At 38.7% G+C, this 25,088-nt stretch overlaps 2 protein-coding genes and 1 pseudogene across 4 annotated transcripts in view; 2 read left to right on the top strand and 1 right to left on the bottom strand.

Moving 5' to 3' along the window:
• Positions 1-7,993: 7,993 nt before the first annotated feature.
• Positions 7,994-9,465, top strand: LOC149113316 (uncharacterized; annotated as a pseudogene).
• Positions 9,466-12,704: 3,239 nt separating this feature from the next.
• LOC110044318 (GFP-like fluorescent chromoprotein cFP484) lies at positions 12,705-16,373 on the top strand. 2 transcript variants are annotated; one of them, XM_020749854.2, is made up of 5 exons: positions 12,705-13,060; positions 13,142-13,242; positions 14,701-14,919; positions 15,353-15,562; positions 15,931-16,373. In XM_020749854.2, the coding sequence occupies exons 1-5, from the start codon at positions 13,058-13,060 to the stop codon at positions 16,070-16,072; spliced, it is 675 nt and encodes a 224-aa protein (XP_020605513.2). In that variant the 5' UTR covers positions 12,705-13,057; the 3' UTR covers positions 16,073-16,373. The 2 variants fall into 2 exon arrangements, with proteins under 2 accessions (XP_020605513.2, XP_089144369.1); XM_089288243.1 differs by having other exon boundaries at positions 13,058-13,242.
• Positions 16,374-22,985: 6,612 nt separating this feature from the next.
• Positions 22,986-25,088, bottom strand: part of LOC149113317 (E3 ubiquitin-protein ligase TRIM45-like) — a 23,612-nt gene continuing 21,509 nt past the window's right edge. For both annotated transcript variants that reach the window (XM_089288238.1, XM_089288236.1), the window contains exon 3: positions 22,986-25,088. This exon is cut by the window's right edge and continues 1,026 nt beyond it. In XM_089288238.1, the coding sequence (XP_089144364.1) occupies positions 24,654-25,088 (435 nt within the window). In that variant the 3' untranslated portion in view covers positions 22,986-24,653.

A 25,088-nucleotide genomic window follows, 5' to 3' on the forward strand; every position in this document is an offset into this window, starting at 1 on the left:
TGACACTGCCTACAAATGTATTCTGATGTAGCGTACACATGGAACTCCAAATTTGCGAGCGCGACGTTTACATCAAAGATTGTCTTCTTCTTGCTTTGGATCAAACATCGCTCGTAATCCTTTTCAATCTCTTTAAAACACAATATACACTTGAAAAGGGGACTGAAAAGGGACATTGACTTGCAAATAAGCTCGAAAGAATAAATATTTACGAGGCCTTTGTCTGCGCGAGGACACGAGTACAGACAGAAAATGTAATTTGTTTGCATAACTTACATAAATTACTGTGACGTCACATAACACGATTCGTGTCAGCTCTTCGTAGACGTTCCCTCCCTCCCGTTTTTCCTCGGGGGGTGGGTACGGCTACACGTAGGCTAAATGACTGTCATAGCAGTTTGAAACCACCAAATGGCGGTCTCAAAACAACGCCCCAAAACGGTCGACACGTCAGACATGTCTGAGAGAGATAAATGAACTGCCAAAAAAGTCAAAGCGTCAGAAAGGGAATCCTATTTCCAAAATGGCAAAAATATAAATTTATGATTGTTCCAGATATGTGTATTAAACATACCAGTATTGTTCCAGGTTAGTTTAATTTACTTTTCTTTCAACTACCGCAAAACGCAACGTCAATCGATGAAATAACGCACTTGATTACAACCAGTACAGGAATAAATTAAAATGGCCAATCATATCCCTTTTTCGAGCACAATGTAGCTTACATGTAGCAGTGCCCAGCCCCCATTTTTCCCCGGGTGGGGAGGGTGGATAGAGCTGCAAGTAGGCTTAGAACGATGACCTGTCCTTTAGTTCCACTTTTGGAACATTCAAAAAAGTTCCAAAATTAAAGAATCGGTCGACAACTTTTATTTCTCAGGAATCACCTTACGAAGCAAAAATGCTGCGAAGTTTTTCAGCAAAAGGGGTCGGCGGAGCTGCACCACGGGACTGGTGATGAAACGTTGATTTTTCTACCAATGTTATGAACTGCAAATTTGAAAGACAGGTAACGAAGAGAATAACGCTAGAAAAAGTAGACTTTTTAAAACAAACGTGTCATATTATGATTCAAACGGAAACAAAATCTCTTCGATTCCTCGGCTAAATTCTAGAAATCCGGTTTCTTGTCGTACTTATTTTCTCGTTGATGTTGATCATATTGTGATCAACATAGGTACAAATTTTCTCCATGCAAGATACGACGAAAAGTCTTCTTGCGAAACCATTCATATGAAAAGGTGTTCCCGCTAGATGCTTATTTTCATGTAAATCAAACTCAATTTTATTCTAAAAGGTTTGCATGGAGGCTCTTTTCGAAACAGAAGCACAAGTTAACTCGGAAATGGCCTATTAACACAATTCAATGTGGCTAACATTAGGAATGCAAGAATGGTTGTTAGTCTTAGCTTGACATTGTCCAAGCTGGACTTACATGTTTCATCAAATTTCTATCATGAGCAAAACTTTGCAGTTATTCTCTCTCGACGATTTTTTTTGTTCATTAAAGAAGACTGCCCTAAACAAATGTAGGAGCTGCGCATGCGCTGTTTTCAAGTTCAATACGTGCAGCCGGGTACGTCTTGGGAACTGTAAACTGTACTTCAAAAATACTTTTTTTGAATGATGCGATGTCCAATAATTACCAAATTAGGGCGGCTTTTACAGCACACAAAGCATCACATCAGTTTCATGCCTTTTTAACTTTTTCAAATAAGGCTTATTAACTTCCGTTATTGCTGAGGATTTTATTTTCGAATCTCAATTTCTTAAAAGTGGCCAATTTATTTCAAAGAATCAAGCCGTTTGTTAGAAGCAAAGGGGTTATTTCAGGTAACCCGTGACCAGTAGTGAAAATATACGTAAAATATCCTTTTAGTTCAGCACTGTTTTCGGTGAAAATTGAGCTCTGAAGTAGATGGACAAAACATGAGGATTAAAATCACTTAAAACACTGCGAAAACTGATATTTTTACATTATTTTGACATCTCAAGCAATATATGTTATTGGCCTTCGAGGTCCGTATAGGGAAAAACTGAGACCGAGGTCTTGAAAATGCTGCTTGGGGCCTGCGGCCTCGGGCAGCATTTTCAAGCCCGAGGTCACAGTTTTTCACTATACGGACCGACCCTGAGACGGACAATAACATGTTTATCTTTTTTTCTTGCGGTAAATTGGCTTACAAGTGGGTTTGTTTACGCAACTTTGTCATTGAATTGGCTTACGCGCCGTGCACGAACCAATCCTAAAAAAATCTAACTAGCGAACGAGCGAGTAACTCAGATACTAGACAAGGTAAGATGTATTAAGCAACAGATTTATTTCGAACTACTTTATGTTAGTGGCATTTAGTTCACCGGTTAAGTTCTCCGAAAGTGTTTCTCCGGTGTGAAATTTCGTGCAAAGATTGAAGTTGTACTACAAAAACAATTTCTGTCAGTCGTTGCGAATCACTCGAAATCAGAGTTTTCTACCGTAGATTGAGTAGCAGATAGCGAGGAAATTCGTTAAGTGTATTCCACAGAAATTTTCTCAAATACAGCAACGATCAGAGAGGTAAACTCGACTGAAATTGAGTCATTTTTAAATTAAAATTGTATAGAGAGAGACACGCAGGATTACGCGCCATTACAGCGTCGAGCTACCAACAGGCAAACAAACTCTCACAACTTCAAAAAACTAAATTGAATTTACTTACAGTGACTTTCCTTGCCATTTAAAGGTGAATAGAAATAAAGTTGCGTTGATTAATCGTCGATGGAAGTGTAAAAAGGGCGAAAAATTGACGATTACCGCTAATTCGTTCACGAGAATAGATCAACTCGACGGATTCCGTCCGCTGTGGCGGTCGGGATGAGAAAATTCCGCCCGCTCCCGGAACCAATCAGATTGCAGGATTTGTTGCATTCCGCCCGCTCACGGGCTGAGAAAAAAATAAAACATGTTATTAACACGCACAAATTGGTATCCAAATAACGCTTAATTATCGTTCCTTCAAACGCGGTGTGTGATCGAAGGGCTCGATCAAATACATACGTGCTGACTAAAGATGAAAGCAAATGCAATTAGAAAAACCTTTTTATAAAATGAAATAACCCACTTTCTAGTTGCCTTTTCCCTCTGCAACAAATTGATTCTTCGTGCGAAACCATTCATATGAAAATGTGTTCCGCCTAGATGTTTATTTTCATGCAAATCAAACACATGATCAATTTCATTTCAAAGGTTTTGCATAAAAACTCTTTTTGAAAAAGAGGCACAACTTGAGAATGGCCTATTAATAAAATTCTGTAAGACTGACATTAGGAAGGCAGTAATATTGGTTGTTAGTCTTAGCCTGGCATTTTCCTGGCTGGCCTTTTACTTTTCTTAAAATTCTCATTATGAGAAAACTTTTCAGTTATTCTCTCTGGACGATTTTTTCTCTCATTAAAGAAGCCTATCCTAAACAAATGTAGAAGCTACGCATGCGCTGTTTTTAAGTTCAATACGTACAGGTACGTCTTGGGAACTGTAAACTGAGCTTCAATAATACTTTTTTGAATGATGCGATGTTCAACAATTACACCATTAGGGTGGCTTTTAGCGCATACAAAGCATCAGATTAGTTTCATGCCTTTTTAACTTTTTCAAATAAAACTTATTATATTCGGTTATTGCTAAGGTTTTTATTTTTGAATCTCAATTTCTTAAAAGTAGCCGATTTATTTCAAAGAATTAACCCGTTTGTTAAAAGGAAAGTGGTTATTTCAGGTAACTCGGTTACCAGTAGGAAAGTATATGTAATGGAAGCTCAAGTTACAACTGCCAATACCTGTCGGCACTTGAACAGACCGGAAAACAGCGCATGCCTACATTGGTTTGTTTGAGGTATGCCTCGCAATATTTACCTAACGAAAAATTCATCGAGCAGGAAAAACATAAAATTTGTCCTTACGCTAGAAACTTTAAAAAAACTTAAGATCATCCAAAAGTAACGTCAAGACTAAAACTGAGCATTCTTCCTTCCCTTATGTCAATTTCAAGGCTAATGTTGTTTGTGAAACTTACGATCAAAGATTACAGTTGTAAACAAAAGATGGCAAAAATGAGTGGAAGTAGGGTCGACTAGACAAGTTTGTCATCTTCTCTCGAGAGAATTTAATACCCTTTTAGTTTAGAACTGTTTTCAGTGAAAATTGAGCTTCCAATTAGGTGGAGAAAACATAAGGATTAAGGACATTCGCGGGAAAATTTTCCAGTCGATAGATCTTTTTTTTTTAATTTTTGCTGCAGTCAGATAATGAGTTACTCGTGTCAGAAATGAAAAAAAAAAAAAAAAAAAAAAAAAAAAAATTGGGGGTCACCGACTTCGTTTCAGAGATTAAGCGCGTGGAAAACTACCCTGAGTTTGAAGAATTGACGCTCGTAATTCGGCACGGTCTACAAGGCTTTATAGTTAAAAATATCAAAGGTGAGTCAACCGAGGCAAACGATCTTAGTCATATTTTGTAGAAGGGGGTCTGTTGAGTAAATAGTTCTAGATGTTACCAACGTTTTCACAAAACTTAACCCTTCAGGAGGCATTTGAAACCGTCGCACAGGTAAACGAAGAATTTTAAAAAAATGACGGAATTCGATGATGCATTTTGCAAAAAAATTAAACTTCTAGTCGATAGATTTTCTCCATTTTTTCGCTAAACGTAGAAAATCGGTAGAGAGAACGATCCATCAAAAGAAAAATAGGGGTCTCCGAACGTCCAAGATTGTTAAATCCAGGAAAAGCTAATGCAGTGGCCATCTGCCCTATCATTGTTCGTTTCATTCCTTAGCGTGCGCGTTCATGCATGACGTGGAGTGTGAACTTGCGTGATATTGTTACATTATAGTGACATCTCAAGCAAACATGTTATTAACACGCACAAATTGGTATCCAAATAACGCTTAATTATCGTTCTTTCAAAAAAGGTCCGTGATCTAAAGGCTCGTTTAAATGCATACGTTCTAGCTAAAGATGAAAAAGAATGTAATCAGAAAAACCTATCTATAAAATAAAATAAACCACTTTCGAGTTGCCTTTTCCCTCTGCAACAAATCGAGTGTTCATGCGAAACCAATCATATGAAAATGTGTTCTGTCTAGATGTTTATTTTCATGCACACAAAAAAAGAAATAAATAAATTTCATTCTAAAGGTTTTACATAAAGACTTGTTTTGAAAAAGAGGCACAAGGTAACTTGGAAATGACCTAATAATAAAATTCTGTAAGAATGACATCAGAATGCAAGAATGGCTGTTAGTCTTAATTTAACATTCTCCTAGCTAGCTTTATACCTTTCTTAAATTTTTTTATCATCAGCGCCCTTCCAGTTATTCTGTCTCGACAATTTCTTTTCTCATGAAAGAAGCCTCCGCTAAACAAATGTAGAAGCTACGCTTGCGCCGTTTTTAAGTGCAATACGTGTAGGTTCGTCTTGGAAACTGTAAACTGAGCTTCGATAATACTTGTTTTAGTGAGCCGATGTTCAATAATTACAAAATGAGGGCGGCTTCAGAGCACATATATCTTTGTAAATATTCAATTTAGTGATAACAATGGGGTGACAGGCCTACACAACTCCTAACCACGTGTAATAGCCGCTTTGAAAGTTTTGCTCGAAATAGTATATCTTTAAGGATCTGCCCCTTTTGTATGGTACGATAGAGGGATCTTTGAATGTTTCGCTAAGCAATAATCCTGTGGCTTTTGGAGGACATTTCACCAGAGTAGAGCCGTTAGAGGTCATAGGCCTAGGCCTGTGTGGTTTCCGCTATTATGCGCGTGTAATTTGTGGAGTTTGACACCTCTGTTTTTGCCACCTGCTAGTTTTTTTTTTTTTTTTTCCGCTCATTTGTGCTGCAAGATATGTTTTAAGTTCCCTAAATATTAGCTATAAGTCTGTCTTAGAGAGACGTTCTTATGTTTCTTGCATCAATTTCATCGAGCTTTTTGTTCTTCCAGTTTGTTCGTTCTGGCACTCCAAATGTAGATGTTCACGCGCAGGTCTGTGGACTGTTTTGCGTGTTGTTTATGATATTGTGTGGTTTTGTTCAGGCAAAAGCTCTGAATTTAGGAGTTCTTCCTATGATTGTTCATCCAGCTCCAGGTTGTGGTCCTTATTGCTTTTATTTGCGATGTTGTCAGGTTAACTTGAGAGTGTTAATAGTCCCTCTTTTGTTAGGAGGCTTGTAGCCTTGTCGTTCAGGCATTACCGCGGTTTCGATCGTTCTGGATATTAGTTTTTTTTATTATTTTTTATTTTTTATTATAATTTTTTTTTTTATAATAGTAGTTTTCTCTTAAGTAATTTTGTGGCTAACGTTGGTCGTATACAGAAAAATTACGATCAACGAGCACAGCTGTTCGCAAAATACTACAAGAAAGGCATTAAGTAGAGAATACTGGACAAGTTTGTCGTCTGCTACTAAGGGAATTATTGTTCCGCTTCGGGAATGTCCTGGGAATGTCCGTGGACGCAGCCTGGCCGAGTGGCCATCGCGACGACTCGCAATACAGCGATTCCGGGTTCAAGTCCCGCTCTGACCACCACCTGGATTTGTTTCATGATCACGGCAGCCCCGAGTTCAAATCCTCGGCCACGCTTGTAAATGGCCAACTGGTTATGTTTAATTTGAATTATTTCTTTCAGTTATTTGCTTGACCCCACTAGCCTTTGTGCTATAAACACTGCCGAGGGTAAATAAATGTTACATTCACATGTCTAACGTCATTCAAATTGAACTCCAAACTTTTCTTCAAGCCACTTGGCGAGCTTATAATTGTACGTTCTGGTGGCAGATAAAATGGGCCTCATACTTAACGTGGCTTTCTGAGTCTGAGGAAGGCCATAGAGATGGGCAAGCCTGGAACTTTTCGGAGAGAGTGTATTTGCAATTTCCTCAATTGTTACGCTCAATCGCCTTAAATTATATTCTGCGTTCAAGTCTCAATCCACCCAAGGCTCTCTCTAAAGCCCTGAATTGTTTAAAGAAACGTGACGTCATCGTTATTACCAAACCAGGTAAAGGCTCGGGAGTCGTTGTGATGGACAAAACTGAGTATATTCGCCTTCTGAGCGCTACTTCAGTTGACAACACTTCCAAATTTATTCACGTTGATGACAGGCGATCACCTAAACACTACCACGCGCTCCTTGCACTTCGGTATACCTTGCGAGGTTACAAATTCGCAATTTCCTATTCAGCGTTAGTTCTTTTGGCCGCGATCACAGCGTGTTGGACATCTCACGCAAGGATGACGGCGACGCGTATTCGAAAATGAATATACTTTAGAATCCTTCCAATTATATGTCGATAAATACTAGCTGTAGCTAAATTCGTGAAGAAAGCGTTTTATAAAAATAATGGCCTGATTGTTTTGCAAAGGTTGGCTAGGAAATGCACAAAGATTTATAACGCGTGCAGAACCATTTTACGACTCATTAAACCCTTTTGTTGCGACTTTTTCGCTGCCGTTGTGGTTTGTATAAGGTCCCTGCTGTTGTGGTCTGTTGTGCCTCTATGTTTGCGATTTAAACCTCGAAGTCATTGAAAAATTCCAGGCGAACAAACCTGTGCGGCTTGAGGTTTTCCACGCTGGAAAAGTCTGTACCATTCGCCCATGGAAATTTCCGAAAATTCTCACCGGAATTTTTGGTCGAATTGAAAGTGCCCAAGGATTCCCCTATAGGTGGAGTTTTTCCCGCAACAGCGCGCCCATTCATTGGCTAGTTCATGGTCACATGACATCTAACAATGGAACTTTTTACCGCCAAATGCCACGAGCGGGCAACATTGCGAAAACTGTGGGAAACAGTTCACTATTACCCGCGAAAGGTTGACCGCCGTTGCACGTGATCTGCAGAGCGTGCAGTTGAAGGTGGCCTGATGTTGTCGCTGGAATCTCAGCGCGTTTTTCAAAATTTGCTTTTGCTTTTGTTTTGCTATGTAAAAAATCTCTATGTTTCCCTCGCCTTCGTCTCGAGAAACAATGAAATTCTCGGGAAACAAAATTCACTTGTACTCTTGGGGCCAGTCATTAAGTGTTAAATATTTAACAGTTATTTACCTTTTTATTCTGATCAGCGACTAAACTTGGTTCTCCTTCAGGTTTTTCCAAACTGCGCAACGCGCATAAAGACCTTTCTTGCATTCTCCTGAAATGAAGTTAAGGGTAAGCTTTGTATACACGTTAGCCCTTAATTCCGTTATATTAGTCGGCGTGGTTTTTTATGTGTCGGAAACCTTTCACAAGTTAAACAAGGTTATCCGGCAGGCAGAGATTACATTTTTTACCTACAACAACTTTCACCTTCATGAACACGGCGCAACACAAAGGCGCATGGAATTGCCAGGCATGAAGCCATTTATCTATCTCACAGAGACCAAGCAGTGCCTTCCTGCCAACTTGGCAACATCTTCTCAAATTGGTGATCCCAAGACTTGCGACTGTGATGCCATAGTATTACGTTTTCGTGCCAGATGTCGGACTCCACAAGACAATCAATCACACGTCAGTTATTTGTTTGATCCCAAGACCGGCTGGGCGTCAGGAAGAAATGTACTCTTTTTTGCAGCATTGAATGGGAGATCGGGCTACCATTATTAAATATTCATAAGCGACGATACCGTTCTGAGGCATAACGCATTTACTCCAGGCAACATGAGAAATACCTCACCGTTTCAAGCCGTGGAAAAGTGGCTGTTGGATTACGAGCCGGCTGTAGGAGTGTTGGATTATAAATTCCACAATGGAGCAAGTGTTGTCCTTGAGCGAAGAAGAAAAATGTCTGGTATAAATGAGAATCTCTAGTTCTTCCTACTGTGTTTTTTGATGCAATCTTCAACGCTTTTCATCATAAAGCCATTGAACATCTCCTGCCTTATCTGACGCAATACGAGCACCACAACTGGCAGTGCATTAATATCCAAACTGTAACCAAAAATTGAAGTAAAATTCCCCGGCCAAGCACTTTTGTTTGCTCCAGTCAAACAAAAGACTAGAAATCCCATATATCGCCCATATAATATGAACGGTACAAATGTATCAAAAATATGGCGTGAATATGTCCAAGAAATCATACAAGAAGCCCCAAAAAAGTTAGGAAGGCATGCTGTATTCGAACAATTGCGTAAACACCCACCCAAGAGATACCTTCTTCAGCTTTCACGCACGATTTGTTTGAACGTATCGCGTCACCAGCCTATCATTCCGTATGGACATTTGCTGAATGAATTTTGATCGCCATTGTCTCAAGTTCAGTATTTAATATATAACTGTTTGAAATGGTCTCTCGAGAGCGTTCGGGCGAAAAGGAGGCGAGGCTGTGAGCCGTGTTCTTCCCCAAAGGCACGCACTTCGCTCTGCTATATATCCCTTTTTCTTTTCGTCCTACATCACTAAGCAACCTGCTATAATTCGACATTTCTGATTCTTAAACTTTCTGATGTGAGATCTTGGAATAAAGTTGTCGTAGAAAATAACCTTAAAGACTGATATCCTTCATGTCGCTTATTTACGAGGACTACGAGGTAATACTTACTTTTGGGCAAAAGACCTTTTTCCGCAGAATTAACCATCGTTTTCAAAGTCATCTATAATAATAATAATAATAATAACAATAATAATAATAATAATAATAAATAAATAAATAAATAAATAAAGACAAAAAGCGAGTAAAGAATAAGAGACGAGACAAGAAAGAGATGTATTCCACTGACTTTACTGGTAGGTTTCCATCATGGGACTTTTCCAAATCGCTAATTATAACGGCCATTCTTTCGCCGGCAAATTGACCTAATCAAGCGCTAGCACATTAGTGGAAGATTAGAAAAAACAAAAAAAAAGAAAGAAAGAAAGAAAATTAGTGGTATTAATTAAATCTAAACTTTCGAAATAATTTTGAGCATTTTGATCCATATTGTGATACTTATAAATAACAGTGTTCAGAAAGAATTAATTAAGTATGAAATTTACGGATTGTGTACAAACGACATTCATAACAGAGTTGAAAATAAATTGTACAGTGATTTCATATTGTACAGACCTTGATTCGGTCATTGCAATTCATCGGGTGTAACCTCCATGCATTATAGTCTAACATGAAAATTGATTATTATAATTTACTTTCATATTTTTGTTCTAAAAGAAAATTGCAAAAGTCGCACGCGTTCTTCGTAGTTCACGTCATTCTGAACGGGGTAAATAACACACTTCACCCTGGTCTACTTGAGAAAGGCCGGTTCAGTTCGCAAACCGATCAAGACAAATTCAATTGATCAATTCGTCGCTCTTCCAAAACAGTATTAAGGGCAACAAAATAAGTAAGTGGAAGCTAAATGGCAAAGTAGTTTGGAAAAATTTTCATTGGCAGCTAGTACGGTAGACTTGAACCAATGTTTACATGATGACTATGGGTTAGCTTAAACGTGACTGCTTTGTACAGCGAATGTCCATCTTTGTGGAAATCGTTAGTTGTGAGTAAAATTAAAAGTTAAGATGTTTCAGTCTTACTAACTTAATAATCCGATAAGGAGTCCATCTCGAAATCTTTGTTGAGAAATCTTACAATTTTATATCATTATTTATCATTATTGCTTCATGTGTAGCCCAGAGAAAACACGATGATTTCATTCACCCTTGATTTCTCGGTGCAAAAAGTGAACACTACATGCAAGTATTTCTGGAATGTTAATTGTGCTTTGGGTCCGGGACGTTTTCATTTCTCATTGAAAATGTTCTCGAAGACAACACAAAATAGCCCTAATCCAAAGTATAAGCAGGAAATCTTTTGCAATGGCCTTTCTTGACTGGTATTTATCTCATATGTTTTTAAAAAAAACTTGTAGAAGGACAATTAACGCCCGTTCACGTGCTTCTAGAATAGTCAGCACTTGGAGTGTCACATATACATAACTGTCACATTCTACAAGTGTATATTGAGGCGTCTGAAACAGAACTTTTCTGACAAAAGCAAGATAGCGGATATCACTCGCACTACTGCCTAGGCCAATACCATGCAAACTCACAAACATTGTTTTCAGTACAAGCGCAAGCGGCACTGATCGACTTTGGTACGCGGCAACCCTTAAGTTTCATACTTCATGTGTTTCAGTTGGAGGGGTGTAACGAGTCCTAAAAGAAAACTGAATTAAATGAAGTATAGAATTAAAGAGAGAATGTCAACAAACTGTTCAGGTCTCATTTTAATTTGTAAAGGTACCGTATGCACTGAGTTGATAAAAGTGGTATGGCTCACCTAAATATCTCAACAAGTTCTGTCAATTTTGGTGATCGTGTAGGCGCTTGGAAACACCATACTACGGTATTTGATAACCACGAAATGTCAATCATGGGCGGTTTGAACAGAAATTATATTGTGCTCATCCAACTTTACTCGTACTTGGACGCGCAACTTGAATGAAAATTTGCGTTCCACGGTAGTTGAGTGGATTCTCCCTCAACGCGTGTTAGCATCCTAAAGTAAGAAGAAGCGTCGTTATAACTTCCTCCGTCGTCCATGCTCATAGTTTGATAGCAAAATGTAATATTTTGGCCTGGATAAACTCTTTCAAAAGCAATATAATAGAACTGCTTAACGGTATTTAACTTACGGTATTTAATAACCACGAAGTGTCAATCATGGGAAGTTTGAACAGGAATTATATTGTGCTGATCCAACTTTATTTGTACCTGGACGTGCAACCTATCTTTAAATTTGCGAGCCATTGAAGTTGAGTGGATTCTGCGGCAACGCGTGTTAACATCCCAAAGTAAGAAGAGCCGTCGTTATAACCTCTTTCGTTATCCATGCTCATAGTTTGATAGCATAATGTATATTTTGGCCTGGATAAGCTCTTTGAAAAGCAATATCAAATTAAGATTAATGAATGTTTTTCTTCAGATTAAAGCGTATAAATTAAAAAAAATAAAATAAAATCTGTCAGCTTTGTCGTCCTGCTCTAAGGCGAGACGACGGTGCCTTTAAAGCCTTTTGTTCGGCTTGAAACAAATTTGGTGAGAAACACAATCACCGTGCGATAATTTTACTTCAGAACTGATGACAAATATGATCATAGAAAGTAAACTAACATTCGCGAAGTGCGAACGTTTGCCATGAAAATCAAAGTCAGGTGATGAGAAATGTCGACTGATGTCGGCTTACTGAGAAACCTGAGAGAACCCACGGGGGCTTCGACTTCAGTGAAACCGGCTAATGCTTGATCGATTCGTTGCAAGTCCAAAATTAATTATTTTTTGTTTGATCGACTTTTGATCAAATTTCTGCTAATTTCTCTTCTGTGTACCGAAAACAAAAATCGCCGACATCTATTTTACAAGGTAATTTCATATATGATCTATAACAAACCCACTAAGCTACCTTAAGCCAAAGCGTACGTACTTTTAAATTTAGCCCGCGATACGGTCATGTATGATCGACAACAAGCCAATTAAGCGTTGTAAATTAAGCCAAAGTGGGAGTCCTTTCAGGGGCAGCATATTATTGCTATGCATTTTCTTTACATTTATTAATTAAGCCTCATTGTTAATAATGACCTTTGTTTTGATCTGTTAAACAGCCCTTACACATTTTTGATGATACCATTTTTCAATTTTAAACTCAAAACTATTTTTAAGTCCTCCTGTTTCCTATTTTTCTCCGTCTCATATTGAAGCCGTGTAAGAGTCGTCTGGTGTTATTGCGTGTTTACAAATCGGAATTTAATAATCTGTCGCACCAATGAAGAATTGTTTTGTGCGTGCAACTGTATTTAAAGTAGAAGTCACTGCGGCTTAAGCTTGGAAAAACCCCTGACAAATTGACCCTAACGAAATGAGGTTTATGATGGACATCAAATCAGCGTTGGTACAAAAGGTTTCTGTTATCGGATTGGTTCAAGTAGAGTTTGGGTGTGACATTCAGATTTATAGCAGCATCTCTTAGAGCTGAGGTCCCATTTATTCCAGTGATTAGGTAGAGAGTAGATCGAGAACATCGAGCTGTATAAGGCTGAAAACGTGCTTTGACGTCTACCATCATGGTGAGTGTTGTACGTAGAAAAGGTTTTGCTTCAGATTCCAAGATTCGCAGATCTCAGATTTACCACAATTTCATTCCACAGAGTGTGATTAAACCAGACATGGAGATCAAGCTGCGTATGGAAGGCGCTGTAAACGGGCACAAGTTCACGATTGAAGGAGAAGGAAAAGGCAAGCCCTTCGAGTAAGTCAGTAAAAGTTGAACTGTTTAACAACTGTCTTCATATCAACGGTCGCATTGCTTCGAACAGTTCTTAGATTAAGAGAGTCATAGCAAAACCAAGGCTTTTAAACATTTGTTTTTTACTCTGGCCTAGAAATCGATAGCTTATATTTGCACAAGAATTATAGGGCTAAAAGTTTCGTTTTAACTTCTTCTGTTAAATAAGCATAGGCATACGGGTATCTTCGGACTTGGGCTTATTGGCCGAAAAAAATTACAGAATGCCCGGCCGAAAGCGCGAGTGTTGTTCGAACGCACTCGAATCGGGCAGAAAAAGCAAAAGCCTTCACAATTCTCACGTCTTATGAAAATGTTATCATTCCAAAATGATTTAGCCTAGTAAAATCAGAAACTTATGAAAGAAACAGTTAATTCTTTCTCGTTCGAAAAGTTCAAGAAAATTTTAAAACGGCTCTTTTTGGAGCCATTCAACACGGCTTTATTCAGAGCCACCACCAAAGGTCTTTGTCTTCGTTTGCTCTGATTCTTTTGTCATTGTTTTATTGATGGAAATAATTAAAATCTATTTCGTGGATTTCCGCGATACACAGTTAAACGATACATGGCTTTAATTTCCAAAACAGAATAACTAGATCCCTACATCATTTGATCTTAACTCCGTTTTGACAACGCAAACGTCAAAGAAATTCATTTTAGTCTATATATAGAAGGCAAACCCCAGTTGTTTGAAAGGTGGATAACGCTATTCACCGGATAAATCGTTTTCCGGTGAATAAGTGTTAACAAAACAAACCACGCTATCCGCTAGAAAGTGATTTATCCTGTGGATAGTGTTATCCACCTTTTGAGCAACTCGGGCCTGGGCTTCTAGCTTTTGGAATGTTTTCTCCCACGTACTTTAATTTTGCCCGAATCGTCAGCGCTTTCACCGAAAAGTTTCAAAAATTTCTCCAGCTGGGGGAAGGAGGGGAGGCTGCGTCCCTCCGGTCCGTGCGCCTATATAAATAAGTCAATTCGTACAGGCTCCTGATGAAAGTTTCTAAGCCAGGCAAAATTTACCGAACACAAACGTTTTCGTTCAGTCAAGTAAGGGCTTAAGCCAGATTGGAGGACACACCCTCTATGACGTGATTAGAGAACTAAGTATTTTTTATTCAATTGTCCTTTCTCTACCACTCATACTTTGGATCCTGCTGCAACAAGATGTCATTGAGGTGTCATTTTTGTAAGTAAGCACTGACAAAGTGAACATTATTTAAAAGACCAAGCAACTCGTTCATTCAAATGAAGAACTTAGGATGCTATAACACTAAGAATATTTTATCTTTGAATTTTAGAAATGTTAGAGTTCCTTATATCGATTAAATCAAATAGGTTTCGGACGTCATTAATTATTAGGCCTTTGCGCATCTGAACAATACCTTTTGTCATTTCTTTGGTTTCTTGTTTATGTTTTAGGGGAAAACATACTATGGACCTTACAGTCAAAGAAGGCGAACCTCTGCCCTTCGCCTACGATATCTTGACAACAGTATTCGATTACGGCAACAGGGTATTCGCCAAATACCCAAGAGATATAGCAGATTATTTCAAACAGTCGTTTCCCGAAGGCTATTCATGGGAACGAAGCATGACTTACGAAGATGGGGGCATTTGCATCGCCACGAACGACATAACGTTAGTAAGATGTGAAGCTGATGCATCCTAGGGGAAATTAGTGACTCTGGGGTTGACAAAATTTGTTTAGTTCTAATCACATCACTTTGATTTGTGCCCCTCTTATTCTTTAATCATCATTTTGTTGGAGTTTTATTCTTGCATCTAGTAGTACAGTTATAATTTTTCTTACTCCTTTCTTGTAAGTTTGTTAAGACTATGGAAATTGTCATTAAAAACTGTTTTGTATTGAACGTTTAGACCTCTTTTCCAAAGCGGCTACGAAAAAAAGATACAGAAAATTTAAAAAAAAGAGGATTATTGTCCCACGTGATGGCGCTCTTATAACATAATGTACAAGTGTCTATTAAATCACATTGCCAACTAACCGTTAAATATCCTTGTTTATCGTATATTTGCCCGGTAACACTATGTCTCACCTCTCTTTCGTCAGGATGGAAGGCAACTGTTTTGTCTATAAAATTCGATTTGATGGAGTAAACTTTCCCGCCAAAGGTCCAGTTTTGCAGAAGACCACGAAGAAATGGGAGCCCTCCACTGAGAAAATGTATGTGCGTGATGGAGTGCTGAAGGTTGATGTTAACATGGCTCTGTTGCTTGAAGGAGGTGGCCATTACCGGTGTGACTTCAAAACTACTTACAAGTAAGTTTCTTATGCGTTTAAGTGCCTTTATGATTTAGAATATGGAGTAAAGAAAAAAAATTCTTAAAGAAATGAATCATTCTTAGCGGTCACTGTTAGAGTGGAATTAGTGACCTTAGCTCCAGACCGACGCAACTGTTCAATTACGAGTGAACACGACTGCAAAACTGTCTAGATCACAAGGCAAGACCAATAACTTTACGTAGGAGGTATTAAGATAGTTGTGTTTTGACAGGTTAGTCAACTTCAGAAGCTGGCAACGATTAGAGCAAGGATCTTTTATTAGTAAAATATGAGTATTGTGCTGTTGCATGCTGATTCACTCTTCCTAATGTCACTGATCCGAGTCCGTTTTTTCAACTTTACAGAGCTAAGAAGGTTGTCCAACTGCCAGATTATCACTTTGTGGGTCATCGCATTGAGATTTTGAGCCACGACAGAGATTACAACATCGTTAAACTTCATGAGCATGCGGAGGCTCATTCTGGGCTGCCAAGGGAGTCCAAGTAAAGGTTTAACGAAAAATTAAGACGACAACAAGTAGAATAAAAGCGGTAGTTTTTTGTTTGTTTCTTTTGTTTCTATTTTTGTTTAGTCGTTTGTTTTTTATTGAAAGCATTTACTCGAAATTATTATTCGATACTTCAATTCAAGGATATGTTTTAGAATTTGTTAATGACTATAGATACAAAGTTAAATTTTGTGAAAAACAGCTTTCAATTTTTCTTGCGGGATTTTACATAAGGATAGACTTTTTTCAGTTGATTTGTAGACAAATACAAGTAAGAGAATAAACTTGTTGTCTAAGACAGCTTTTATGGACTTTCTTTTATATCATAGGGTACTGACTATTGGAAGAGTGAACTCAATATAAATATAATTGTCAATTCAATGGTTTTTCTTACCTCTTTCCTCGCTAAATTTCTTTGCTTAACACGATAAAAATAGAAATTTGTTGATGGGAGATCAAAAGGGGAATGAGTCACTCAGTCAGTCAGTCAGTCACTCACTCACTCACACCTTCCTTCCTTCCTCATTTTCCACGATTTTGAGCCGATAAATTTAATGTATCGATTTGAATTGAATGGTAATGCGTAGTTTACTTTGCTAAGAACCTAAAATATATTGAAACTGCTCATACTAACCGCATCAGTTGTGTTAACACCTCTATGATTGTCTTTGATTACGACGTTTGTCCAACGTTGATCTTCGCGGCCATCTTAGGAGAAGTGTTACTAATAGTTCGCCATGGGTGTGCACATCTGTGTCCACAATCGTCATTCATACGTACATGTCAGTTGTGAAGTCACTCCTATATTCCGAAGTTTTCAAAACACGGTATGTGGTTGCTTAAATGCAACCAAATCTAGCAGAATGGCTGTTTGTGGCACATGCTTCTTTTAAATCACTTTAAGCCATGGCTAGCTATAAGTGTTTTTTTCTGCGAGGGTGTTTGGTTACCAGTGTGCATGATGAAGTTGCTACGCACAAAATGTGTCAGCCTTGAAAGGGAAAAATGTCCGTTTTCCTAATTGTAGAGAAAACTAGGCAAGTGAGGATTCCACCAGGACAACAAATAAATCAAAACTGCAGTATAAAGTGGCTGCCAACTTGGCATGTAGGCGGGTACAGCTTGTACGCCCGACAGGGGTGTCTGGAAAACCCGAATAGCGACTAGCGAATAGTCGCGAATAGCTTTTTAGCAGCAAAATCCCATCCCACGTTGATGCGAGGTTAACTACTAGGTACTGGGTAGCAAACTACTGTCATTCGTCGCTATTCCTCTCCCTCCCACCCCTATTTGCCACTATTCGCCACTATTGGCCACCACTCGTCACTGTTCACGACTTTTCGCCACTATTCGCACTATTTGCGCTATTCGTACCATTTCCTATTCGGGACTATTCGCTATTCGTTTATCCAGACACCCGCCCGAGAGTGCAATTCCTTCTGCAGGATTTTTTTTTTTTTTTTTCACTTCTTCTTTGCACGATTTTTTTTTCAGTCACTCTCCACTGCATTAATGTTGTTTTTTTGGTTTCTTCCCCACACCACCCCCCCCCCCCATCACTTGTCACTTGTCGTCCCTTAGGCAACTGGACCGCATGTGCTGCTGTTGTCGTTCATTGAGGTACAAATGACTCTTTAGAAAGAACACATATTAGCCCTGCCCGTCCACATGCGAAGAAAACGTCTATCGCACGAGAGCAGAAATTTTAAGAAGAAATATGTATAACTTTTCTCGTACAGAGTTTTTTCTGTTTCTCTAAAGATGGAGGAAATCTGCCAAGGAAATTTTCTATGAAAAAAAAGACGGTGTCACAGACCATTTATGTTGGCTCCATAGGTTATAATAATCTCTGGAGTTGCATGTGCAAGTGTTATGTTTGAATGCTGTTTTTTCATTCGTTTTTATAGCCACTGATCCCAAGATTATTGCATGTAATAAGCAATGACTAAATGGCGTTTTGCTATCACCTTTGTTAAAATTTTGGGTTTTAGTCTTGAATTATACTTGCCCAAACAAATGTGTTTATCATTTTTTAAGGCTTTGTTCTTTTTTTTATTATTATTTTCTTGAATTTCCTTCCGTGAAATCTTCCAAAATTTTCACAGCACGTTGCATCCTGCAGGATACGAATTTTAATCACGGAAAAGTAGGATTTGTAAGGGCAGTTTTTTTCGATTTTTGTAAATGTATGTCTTTTACCGCTGCGAAAAAACTGGTCTTATAGATTTCCCTAAAAAACGAGCTCCGACTAATAGTCTGCCAAATTTTAAGGAATTTCAAAGAATGAAACGTGAGAAAATTCACCGTCAGTTTTGCTTTTTGTGCTCATGTTGACGTCGTAAAATATCAAAAAACACTGCCGTTTTCCATCATCCTCAGCGCGCGTGCGATCGCAAAACTATAGGGAGCCATCTTAAAGAAAGTAAACTGCAGGTGAGGTTAGCGCTACCGGTGCCTAGCGATAAATCTGGTTGTATATCGTAATGCATTGCGTGTCGTGACGTTGCAATATTAATTACGTGTACAGTCAGGATGCGCAGAAACAATGGGCGCGGACGTCCTTAACTATTTACGATTCTTTTACAGGGGGTTATATCTACGGGAACCGGCTAACGGTGGCAAGTGGCATCACATTTGTGTGACTTGACGAAACAGTGATACAGTCTGGAGGCTCCTTAAAGATGGAAGGCTTATAAAGAGGAGCTGGTTTCTGACCAGAGAACGTCAACGTATCATTGAGGTGATTCTTTAGTATTGCATTGCGCATCCCTACTGCGCACGATTTTCACGTCATTAGCGCGCGCACATGAGCGCGTGCGCGTAAAAAAAAATAAATAAATAAGAGATTTCTCTCAAACTAAGCTCGATAGGGAAATAAATGCTCCTTTTCTCTTAAACGAGCACGGTGACCCCCACTTTTTATTTCATAATTTCAATGAGAACAATATCCTCGATAGTCGAGAAAAAAATTAGCAGAAATCTATGGCTACTTTTTTGGCAAATGAAACAAATAGTACAGAGGGAGACATAACGGGCCCAACACCGCATGTCCAAATTATGTTTCCTTTAAAGGATAAAAAAATGTAGGGTATTTGAAGACATTGTTTCTGGGACGTAAATGAATAAACAATCAAATAAAGTCAAACTCTGTCTGATATAACACGCTGCTTTGAAAAATAATCGAGCTTATTTGTTACGCTCGGAGATTACCAACTACGCATTATTTATGGCGTCATTAGCGCGCGTTCGTGCACGCGCACATTGAAAACATGGCGGATTTGCCTTGATATTGAGTTCTGTCAGTTGAAAAATGGCTATACCTAACCAACGAGCTCGGGCACCCCAAATTTTTTTCCAGTCATTTTAATCAACTAATCATTAGCTATGCGTGAGAAAAGACTGATCTGATTTCTATTGTTGAAAATTGAATAAATAAGGAAAATAGCAGCTGCACTGTAGTCTTTTCTATTTTGCAGTTTGATAGCCATGGCAAGCAATTTGGTCCAATATTTTAACAAGGATTCAGCTGTCTGTCAAAATCAAACTTAAAGAGTTTATTTGTGTCCGACACAAGTATTCACTGTAGTTCGAAGCCTGTTTTCATGAGTCTGGGCTCACAAAGAGTTAACAATAAATTGGAATGCGTTCTTGTATTAAGCATTAAATAATGCTAAAATGGGACATTTTTAATGCCTCACTGTTCCTTAACGAGCATAGGCACCCCCTTTTTTATTTCATAATTAAAGTTCTCATATGATAAATATTCAGTGGACAAAGTTTGAACAAAAATCTATTGGTAGTTTTATTTCAGGGGAATTACCGTAAGTAGGTTGGGACGCTAGTGAGAGATTATGTCTTTGTAATTAAGTGTGGGAGTCACTCAGTCAGTCAGTCAATCGATCGGTCAGTTAGTCAGGCAGGTAGTCATTTCTTTTCTTTCTCTACGATTCGAAGATATTTCTCCTTGTAACAAAACAAAAAGCTCTGAAGTTCCCCTTTACTTTGCGCTCTACTAAGTTGACCGTATGCCTTACCAAAAAGAGCCGAGGTTCTAGCTTGATGATTCTGGTTTCCATGAAACTGTAAAGACCTGATGACCATCACAGTTACATACACAGCTTATGCAGATGTGGAATTAAAGTCTGAAAAAAAATCCAGGCTTGAACGGGAAGCGAACCCATGAGCTTTGCAATACCGGTGCAGTGCCCTACCACCCGAATTTTTAAGCTATCTGGGAGTTAGTCACAGCTGCTTCCGTGATCTGTTACTGAGTACACGCACAGCAACATGGAATCTATTTGTTTTATATAATAAAGAGAAAACAACATGTTACTGAAGTCATTTAGGCGCGTTTATCCTTCAATAGATCGATCAATTAAGGGTAAGAACCAGTCAAAACGTGAGAATAATCCAACATATTATATGATTTATGATATTTCAGACGATCAGATTGTGATATTTGCATCTGTAAAGCAGTAAAATTCTACTAATATAAAATTCTTTAAATCTCTTTAAATCTACTAAGCCTTTCGACTTGCTGTAAGGATGGTGCGAGGAACGCGAATGTAAATTTTGAGAATCGAAATAAACAAATTCGGGGAACTGTTTGGGAGAACTCGAAATGTCTTTGGCAAGGAAACACTCAGAACATTTTTCATCCTCGCAAACGTCCACGCGTGTTACAATCGAAAGACGTAAGGATTTTTTTTTTCTTTCTTGAACAATTTTTGATGCAAAAAAAACAAGTAGCATCACTCAAAGTTGCTTAAAATAGATTACATCGCTTGAGACCCCTTACAAGAATAACAGTCCCCTAAAAGGTTTTGAATCAACACGTCGTATTCTGTTGCAGGTAATGTAAAACGGATTCCAAGTATCCAGAAAAAGAACCATAGTGGCACAAATTTCTCGAGGATCTTGCAAACCCCCAATGACTAAGTTTGACAGATTACAAGAACCCTTTAGGAATTGGAAGTCGAGAAATTTAAGCGCTTTGGATTTTGACTCGCCATGCAATCAGAAACTTCACACAGAAACAGTAATACTATATGCTCGTTATCCAGGCCTCGAAGAGGAGAATTAGTGTAGTGAGGGGGAGGGAGAGGGGCTAGGGGGAGGGAGCCCGGGAGAATGGGGGGAGGGGGGGAGGCGAGAGAGGATAGCGCGGGAAGCGGGAGAGGAAAGCGCGGGAAGTGGGAGTTCTAAGAAGGCGAGAATCATTTGTTAAGTGTTAAAATGCTTTCAAAAACAAGAACCTAAAATTTTTTTTGACTTGGATGTAGATTATTGTGAGGCTTCTGGGCCGACTGAAAAACGGAAATTGAACATTGGACTAAAAACCTGAGGCCTACTTCCAGTAAAATTGGAAAATCTTTTACGATGGTTACGTCATAGGTTATGAAATGTTGTCGCTGAAGTTGTAAAAAGACGTGAGTAAGAGGAACAAGGCTGAAAACAACAACAACAAAACAAAAAAAACAAAAACAAATAAAGCAAAAAACAAACAAAAGAAAAAAGAACGACGAAAAAGGAAACGCCAAATGATCGAGAATCTAAATAAATAGGGTGTGTTTTCAGTCTCTTTATTTACAGGGGACGGGGACAAGACGAACAAGGGCAGGAGTCAGGAGATAAAGGCACGGGAAGCGGGAGAGCAGGGTACGGGAAGTGGGAAGTCCTTTGGATTCAAATTACCTGCGCACCCGGTAAGAGAAAGGACAATGTCCAACGTCCAATGTACTACCGTTGCGGTGGACTTTGTCCCTTCTCCCACCGGGTGCGCAAGTAATTTAAACCTAAAGGCAGGGTCGCTTACCTAATTTGCAACGGTCGGTGCACGGCACACACGGTCAATGCATCTTTCGACGGCTATCGATGGAAAAGCCTTGAGAGATTTGCACGCTAAAATTGCTCCTTGGCGAACGTTTTACTCCGATGAAGAAAAAGAAAAGGTTAGAACATCTATTAGCGTTGCTCTTGGCGGAATCTCGATGCGATCAGATCCTTTGGGGCGAATTTATGGCTGGATTCCTTCGGTCCATCTGCTGGGCTCCGTCACTCGAGTGCCCTACCTTGTCTCTCTTTATAGGGAGAGAAATACAGAGACGCTAAAACCCACTGAAATCCTACTGAAACCCCTCCAAACGCCATGAAAGAAAACAAAAAACACAATTTATACAAACAACAGGACAGGTAAGTCAATTTTGTTATTTTTTCCCTTATTTTGAACTATTTTGTAAGATCTTTATATCCCCATACAAACTCTTATAATAATGCTGTTATGCAATGTCATGTTGACGGTTCCCAAGGCAGCTTCGGCTACCTGTGGGAGAACTCGAATTTTCGTGGCACAGGCCGATGTCTCTTTGAAGCATGGAAACCAGTTAGCGGTGCAAGGGTTACTGGGAGAATCAAAATGGCGGAGACCAGTATGTCTGGTATTGATATACCAATTTCTAGTATTTTGTTGTGAAAATGTCGTTCTGGGCATTTGTAATGTGCCAAGTGGAAACTAGTGAAACCTTGGAAGGTATATTTCCTGGTGGTCTGATCAACCGTGGTAAAACCTTCTAGAAAGATTCGATTCGCTGTATAAACTACCAGGGTCATCAAAGTTTTCTGGAGCCAGACAAGTAGTGGTGAAATTTGACAGGAAGTGTTGTTACGAAGGAACTTAGCGAGCAGTACTCATTATGGTATTGGAATATTTTTTCATACTGAGGCAGGAGGGCAACAAGTCGATTGGGTCCCTGGAAAGGACTGAGCAACTTTGGAAAGCCATGCCATTTTCCAAGAGAAAATGAGGGCTAAACTCCCATGCCAAAATTGACAGTGGAGATGTCAAAAATATGGCAGATAAGTCTACCAAAATAACCATTTTTATGATTTGAGAAGCATTGTAAAATAAATGCATGTAAATGAGCTAAATTAATTTTAATTTCGCTTTTGTTTGAATTATTTATGGGAAATATACAAACATTTCAAGTTTAATCAAGATATCGTCACTAATATTCATGCTACCTTGCTGGTATTTATTGTTATTATTATTCTTATAGTACTAATTGTTCAGTGTTGTGGTAATTCTTTCTTTAATAGTATTTTTTTTATGATTTGAAATCTGGTCCGGGTTGTTCGAAAGCCGGTTAGCGCTAACCCAGGTAAATTCGGTATTCACGGAGGTCACGGGTTCGAATGGAATCCCGTTGAAGCCCTGATTTTTTTTTTTTTTTTTTTTTTTTTTTTTTCAGGCTTCTTCTTTCCAATTGCTTGAATTGGAAAATTTACTGCGATGATCATTCTTCACTTTCATCTACAACCGCAGTTCAAATATGAATTATTTCATATATACTTCACATCATGTCACTCCTCACGGGAAGATATGAGCTCAATTAATTGACCTCGCTCTCAATGTGTGGCTTCATAGCTCAGTTGGTAGAGCATCGCACCGGTATTCGCGGAGGACGCAGGTTCGAATCGCGTTGGAGCACTGATTTTTTGTTTTTGGTTTTGGTTTTTTGTTTTGTCAGGCTTCTTCTTTCCCATTGCTTAAATTGGAAAATTTACTGCGATGATCATTCTTCACCTTTAATATATACTTATATATTTTTTTGTATAGAAATATCTTTCACTGCTCATGGTTGTGTGGTTTAAGATGAATCAAACTCAAAACTGAAAGACAAACAATATAAACAGAAAACTGGACCGAAAAGTTACAAAACTGAAAGTAATCAAAATTCTCTCTAATCCTGGGTTAGTTTAATCATGCTTTGAACAACCCTATCCTGGATATTTGAGACTATGGTGACTTTTAATTATTTACCAGTATTGGTACAATATTGGTTTATTGCAAGAGATATATGGAGAGGCTGTTGCTAAGTTTAAATTTGGACCACTCGAGTGAAATAAAGTCTCCTCAAGTCGCCTAAAATCGCCTTAAATCGCCTTAAGTCGCCTAAAATCGCTTTAAATCGCCTGAAGTTGCAATGTTCTTCCTGCCAATTTTGCTTAGGTCGCATAAAGTCGCTTTGAATCGCCCAAAGTCGCCTTAAGCTATGGCGACTTAAGGTCTCAGAGTAGGCCTTACATGTATTTCATTGACACATTTGTAGCCATGCTGAGTGGGTATAAAATACGATGCTTCTGTTTACGTCTCGAAAACTATTTTTCAGTAAACTGTCATATTTTCTCGATTTCTGCACTGTTTTTTCGGAATACGTTTTCTCGTATGTCAAGGAAAATGATTTCTCAAGCTCTGCATCAATTTCGACTTGGGGAGTGTTTTGACATAAGTTTTTTGTCCCTTTCCAATCTTAGAGCCTTTTTATCCTAAATTCTACTGATTGAATTATTCAATTTTTTTTAAACATTACTTGCCATGATGGATTTTTTTTTTTTTTTTACTTTTTGCGCCCTTTCAAATGCGATTTGTTACACGGATCTACTGCAAACACTTGGTGAAGTGTTGCCTAAGAATGCGATGAGCTTAGAAAGCTTAGTAATCTCGCATAAACACACCCTGAGCTACTCAGATCCGCCAAAGAGAGTCCACAACTTTTTTTTTTTTCAAACAAAGAATATGAACTAAATGATAAAAACGCTGAAGCCTGCACCACATATAAAAATATCTGGGTAAAGATGGGGAGTTACTGGAACTTCGATGTCTTGCCAGATGTCTGATTCCTTTGTTCTTTCGTTGTATATGATCATCTGCCTTTTCTCGATGCTCAGAAAAATAGCAAACACATCACCATGTCGTACAGATTTCACCGGACTTGGAACGGCCTCATGACCAGAGGCGAAATGCTGTCCATTCTTCCAGCACCAACATTTCTTGCGAAAGGGATGCGTAACTCCTATTTGTTGATAATCGTAAGTTAGCTCATGATTTATCCTCATCAACTTTATTCTCCAAGAATGCTGTCCGTCTTCAAATACGCAATCGCTCAAGTATGTGTAGTCGCGAAAACCGAAGTTTCGGAGCCAACAGCACCAAGACCTGAGATATAGAGCTGGCTG

The sequence above is a fragment of the Orbicella faveolata genome, unplaced genomic scaffold (assembly GCF_042242905.1).
Source record: "Orbicella faveolata isolate gen_17 unplaced genomic scaffold, um_ofav_v1 contig_15, whole genome shotgun sequence".
NCBI classification, from domain to species: domain Eukaryota; kingdom Metazoa; phylum Cnidaria; class Anthozoa; order Scleractinia; family Merulinidae; genus Orbicella; species Orbicella faveolata.